General features: G+C 47.7%; 1 protein-coding gene across 1 annotated transcript in view; it reads right to left on the minus strand.

Moving 5' to 3' along the window:
* Nucleotides 1-4,823, minus strand: part of LRFN2 (leucine rich repeat and fibronectin type III domain containing 2) — a 54,902-nt gene extending 50,079 nt beyond the window's left edge. The window contains exon 1 of the mRNA XM_007939431.2: nucleotides 3,418-4,823. Within this exon, the coding sequence (XP_007937622.1) occupies nucleotides 3,418-4,823 (1,406 nt within the window). The remainder of the gene's footprint in view (nucleotides 1-3,417) is intronic.
* Between the last annotated feature and the right edge of the window lie 1,207 nt (nucleotides 4,824-6,030).

The raw sequence follows: 6,030 nt of genomic DNA on the forward strand, positions 1-6,030 counted from the left end.
AACTCCATGGTGGGAGCTACCACAAGCAGCTGAGTAGCTGTCTTTGGGATGTGGTCTGCTTCCTGTATATAAGGAGAAGCATTGGGAATGGTCTCTAGCCTATGGCACCTTGAACCCTGCGTGTAGCCATGTCATTCATTGTTCAGCAGCCTGCCATGCTCTGCTGACCTTGGGACTTACAATGGACTTGAATCAAAGGCCTGCCATGTGATTTGGTAGTATCGGGACAGTGCCCTTTTGTTTTGTCAACCTTGGGCTTGGCAGCCTCAGCAGCCAGTAGCTACCTGATTGAAGCAAAGCCTCTAGTGTCAGTTGGCCCAGAACTGGAGGCAGAGCTAAAGCCTAAGGCTGAGAGGTTTCACCCAGCCCCTAGAGCCTGGCACTTTGAACTCAGACTTTGGGATGTGGTCTGTTTCCTGTAAAGCCTCCAAATTGTAAGAATAAACTCCTGTTTGTTAAGGCCTTCCCATTTGTGGTATATTTTTTATCAGAGCAGCACTAAGAATTCTGTCAGAACAGAATTCGAACCAAACCAAACTCACTGCCATTGAGTTGGATCCAACTCATAGAGACCCCTCCTTGGTTTTACGACGTGGTATCACTACGAAAGTAGATTGCCCTGTCCTCCTTCCAAGGAGTGGCTGGTGGGTTTGAACCCCACCAGCCTTCTGGTTAGCAGTCAAATGCCTTAAGCACTACACCACCAGACCTCCCTAAATATTTTAAATTATATGTATGTGTATGTGTATGTGTGTGTATTTAAGTTCTAATGCTAATTCTTAAATTTTCTACAGACTTTCTTTATATATAAATATATATTTGAGTTTAATAAAATATATGTATATATATATGTGCTTGTACACACACAAGGAACTCTGGGAACATAGTGCCTAAGTCAGCTGACTGCTAACCAGAAGGCTGGTGGTTCAAACCTACCAGCCACTCCTAAGAAGGAAGATTGGGCAATCTACTTCAGTAGAGATGTTGTTGTTTTTGTTATGTGCCATTGAGTCAGCTGCCTCAGAAACCCATGGAGGGGTCACTATGGGTTGGGACCAACTTGACAGCAGTGAGTTTGGTTTTTGGTTTGTGCACACACGTGTGTGTATTTAAGTTTTAATGCTGCTTTTAAGATTTTCTGCAAAGACTATTATTTTTATAATTATAAAAATACATATATTTATATTTACTTCCACTTAATAATATATATGTATGTACATTGTATGAATGCTTGTGTGTCTATTTAAGTTCTAATGCTGCTTTTTCTATACCCTGAGAAATGAAATTGCTATTTGGACAAGCTCAGCAGATGACAGGGAGCTCTGATAGCATAGTGTCTAAGGTACTTGACTACTAACCAGAAGTCCTTGGAAGGAAGGTTGGGCAATCTACTTCCGTAGTGATACCGCCTCGGGAACCCAAGGAGGGGTCACTATGAGTCGGGTCCGATTTCATGGCACATAACAACAACAACAAAGCATATGACAGGTAAGGGAGATTCCCTAGTCCTACTACAATGGCACTGGGTAGCCCATGGTCTCTATAACAGTTTCTATGGTCCACTGACCATACTCCATTAATTACGGGGGGTCCCATTTGGTGAATGAATGCCTTCCTTATGTGCTCTTTTCTACTTGTCCTGTCCCAAAGACTCATCAACTCAGAAATTCAAAGCTAGAAGAAATCTCAGCAATGGATCAGGTGGTTCTTGATCTCTCTTGCACCATGGACCCTTTAGTTGTCTGGTGAAGTTGTTGGGATCCCTTCTCAGAATAATTATTTTGAATGCATAAAAGAAACCACACAGAATTTCAATGAAAACCACACAATCCTAAGTGGTAAGATTCCAGGGCATGTCCTTCCTGTTTAATAGAAATTGAGGCAGGAAGGGGAAGGGCCTTCTCTATGTCCCTCTGAGATCTTTCCTCCCTCTGAGGCAATTCCACTGCAACTGTCCAGTTTTAATCCCCTTCCCTCAGGCCTAGGAGATGACCCCTTGATCTTCAGAGCAAATTTACCAGGTCAACATCATTGTTTCCATTTCCAGAGGAAGACATTGAAGCCCAGAGAGGTCAGTATAGGTCTGCTGAGGAACTTGACTGCTAATCAGAAGGATGGCAGTTCAAACCCACCAGCCAATCCTTGGAAAGAATATTGGGCAATCTACTTCTGTAGTGATACTGCCTAGGAAACCCAAAGAGGGGTTGCTAGGAGTCGGATCCGACTTGACAGTAGTGAGTTTGTTTTTCTGGGTTTTCAGGGTCCAGAGGGATCACATGACCTGCTTTGGCTAATCAGAGCTCATCTGGGACGTGGTGGAACCAGTTAGAAAAGGAATGCTCACTTCCCTCTAAGGCTGCTAAAAGGAGCCGGTGGGGGCTGCTCTGAGATTAGAGGCTGCCTGAAGGGGAAGCCAATGCAGAAGAGAACAAAATGTAGGAAAGGTAAGAAACTCTAGGAGTCCCTGGGTGGTATAAATCATTAAATACTTGACTACTAGCCAAAAGATTGGCTGTTTGAACCTACCCAGGGCTCCCTTGGAAAAAAGGCTCAGCAATCTGCTTCCAAAAAAGTCACATCCTCGAAAATTCTATGGAGCAGTTCTACTCTGCACACATGGGGCTGCCATGTGTCAGAACGTGCTCGACAGCAACTAACAACACAAAACTCAGAGACCACGGGATAGTATTTGGGGGCCTTCAATCCAGCTGAGCCTGGAGCAGTTCCCCGACTTTTCAATTACACAAACCAAAAAATACCCCATCCCTTTTTTTTTTTCTTTTCTTTATGTATTATTTTGTTTGTTTGTTTGTTTAAAGCCAGTTTGAGTTGGGTCAAGTACCTGCAACAATGTGTCCAAACTAAGTCTGATAGGTATTATCCCCCTTTTACAGATGAAAAAAGTGAGGCAGGCTAGAAGAATTAAATGACTAGCCAACGGCAGAGCCATAATTCGAATTCTAGTCTCTCTGACCTCAAAGTCTTCACTGCTGTTGCATACAAGTCTAGGTAAGGGCTGAATTCATTCCTCTGTGGGAGAGTCAAATCCATCAGCTAAGAGGTCTACTCATTACTGTTGTGTGTTCTCTGGGTGGGGCTCAAAACAGGAAGTTCTGTGGCTCATAGCCATAGAACCAACTACCACAGCTACCCACATGGAACATGTGGTCTCTCTCTATACATACCCCTTTGGGCTGCCCATGTGTGAGTTCTGTTCTCCTTAAGCCTTTAGTTGATCTTCTTTCTATTTCCTCTTACCTGCAGGTGAGTCCTGAGGGCCTATGGCACGTTTTGCCCAGGATCCCCACAGATACCTTTGGGGGTGAGAGATAGGTGGGAACACCTCAAAAGTGTCCTCATCCCCTCCTCCTTCCCCAGCCAGACACCCCCATGCCTTTGCTGCAGCCCCTCGCTCACCTGTAAATCAGTACCTCATCGTCGGAGCAGTTGTACTGCAGCTGGTACATCTTCACCCGGGGTGCTGACTTGCTGACTGACCACTTGACCAGGGCTGAGGTGGTGGTCACATCAGAAACAAGCACAGCCCGTTCGGGGGGGCTCTTGGGAGGCTCCCCACCCCCACCCCCACTGGTGCTACCTCCCCTGCTGGTCTTGCTGGAGCCAGTGATGTCTGAGAGACGAGACTTGGGAGATGTGGTGCGGCTGGTGCTGTTGCTGAGATGTGGCAGTTGGACAATGGACACCTCTACGGTGGCTGTGGCTTCTCCGGCAGCATTGGCAGCAATGCAGGTGAAGGCACCACTGTCCTGAGATGTGGTGATGAGGATGTCCAGAGTGCCATTGTCATACACGGTGGTCCTGGATGAGTTCCCCACCAGGCGGTCATCGGGGGCCACCCAGTGGATAAGGGGGCTGGGGTCCCCAATGGCCTTGCACTTAAGTGTGGCAGCTTGGCCCTCCAGAACCAAGAGCTTGTGCGTGTGTTGAGTGATGAGAGGGGGCTCACACACAAACTCCTCCTCACGCACATGCCAGAAATATCGGCCCTTGAGGCCTCCTGGGGAGCCACAGGTTTCCAGGTCATCATCTCGCTCCAGCCTCCGCAGCCAGAGAAGCTCACAGTTGCAGTGCAGTGGGTTCCCCCCAAAACTAAAGGACAAGGGTGGGGCAAAGGGTGTGGCGGTCAGAGCAGAGGCCTGGGAGCGGGCAAAGATGGGGTCTGGCGGCAGCTTCTGCAGCCGGTTGGAAGTGAGGTCAAGGCGGGCCAGTTTCTGCAGGTCGGCGAAGGTGCCCTCAGCGATGTGGTCCAGCAAGTTGTGGTCCAGGCTCAGCTGGTGGAGGTTGACCATGCGCCGCACGGAGTCCCAGGGCAGGCCGTGGAGATTGTTGTAGGAGAGGTCCAGGTCCTCCAGCGTCAGCAGGAAGTCCTCAAAGGCTTCATCGGCGATGCCACCCAGCTGGTTATTGTTGACAATGAGGTGCTGCAGGTTGACCAGGCCCCGGAGGGTGTCCTCCCCAAGGCTGGGCAGTCGGTTGCTGTCGAGATGCAGGGAGCGGAGGCTCTCAAGGTCCAGGAAGGAGAAGGGCTGGATGTGGCTGATGGTGTTCCTGGACAGGGTCAGGTCCACTAGCCCCGTCATGTTGGCAAAGTCCTGGCGGCCGATGTGAATAATGAAGTTGCCACCCAGGCGCAGCTCCACCGTGCGCCGGTCGATGTCAGGGGGCACGAAGAGCAGCCCCTTTGAGGGGCACAGTGTCCCCAGTGACTCAGACAGGTTCTGGCAGACACAGTACTTGGGACAGGCATCAACCACAGCAAACGCCATGCCAAACGCCAGCAGGCCACCAAGCAGGGTCTCCATGGTCTGGTCACTCAGGCCACGGTGCCTGGAAGGGAGGGACACAAGGTCAGGGTCAGGAGGCAACTTCCTAACACCCTTGCCCAGAGCTTCCTCCCTCATACCCTCTGCCTTAGGGAATAGCATCTGTCTGCCCTATTACTACTACATACTCAGGACCTAAATACTGGCACATAGTAGGTGCTTTTGCATGAATGAATATCTAGGGAATGAATAGCTAGAAACAGAAGTTTGGCCTGATCTTCATGTCTCCAGAACTCACAGCTTTCTCACTATCCCTTATTATACTAGCTGTGGCTCTATTTATGTAGGGCTAAAAACAACCAATTGAGTTGGACTTTAGGAAAATCATGCTGGTTGTGTATCGTCACGCAAACCAGCATTCCTCCATTCCTCAAATTGCCTTCTAGGAGTGCTAATTAGGGTTCTGTGAAAAAAGGCTTCTAAAGCCGGTAAGTTGGTGAAGCGCTGCCTACTCTCTCTTACTCTTGCAGAAGCTCCATAAACATGAGTTAAGTTCAAAAGGGTTGAGAAATTCTGCTGCAGTAAAGAAATTGGATTAATGTTTAATTCTGTTACTTCCCAGTTTTTTTTTTTTACTACCTAAAAAATAAAATAAAATATAGTACCAAACCCACTGCATCAAGTCAATTCCAACTCATAGTGACCCTATAGGACTAGGTAGAACTGCCCCGATAGGGTTTCCACGGCTGTGAATCTTTACAGAAGCAGAATGCTATGGAGCCGCAACATTTTCTGCTTTTTCAAACCACCTTTTTCATTAGCAGCCAAATGTCTTAACCACTGTGACACCAAAGAAGACACTTCTTTCTTGAGTAACAGCTATTATTTAATAGTTTGAGGAAGCAGATCACCACAGATTCCAGTTTGAGGAGCAGTGATACAGACAAAACAACTAACAGATAAAAAGGCGCACACACACACAGGAGCTCTGTTGGTGGCACAATGGCTAACTCTGTGGCTGCTAACTGAAAGAAAGGTCAGTTGTTGGGAGCCACTAGCTACTCCAAAGGAGAAAGATGTGGCAGTCTGTTTCTGTAAAGATTTGTGACCTTGGGAACCCTATGGAGCAGTTCTACTTCATCCTCCAAACTGGCTATGAGTCAGAATAAACTCTATGGTAGTGGATTTGGGTTTTTATTCACATGTGGTTAAAGCATTGGGCTGCTAACCCAAAGGTCAGCAGTTC

Source organism: Orycteropus afer, unplaced genomic scaffold (genome assembly GCF_000298275.1).
Source record: "Orycteropus afer afer isolate SDZICR_OR568_19922 unplaced genomic scaffold, OryAfe1.0 scaffold00059, whole genome shotgun sequence".
In the NCBI taxonomy this organism is placed as follows: Eukaryota; Metazoa; Chordata; class Mammalia; order Tubulidentata; family Orycteropodidae; genus Orycteropus; species Orycteropus afer.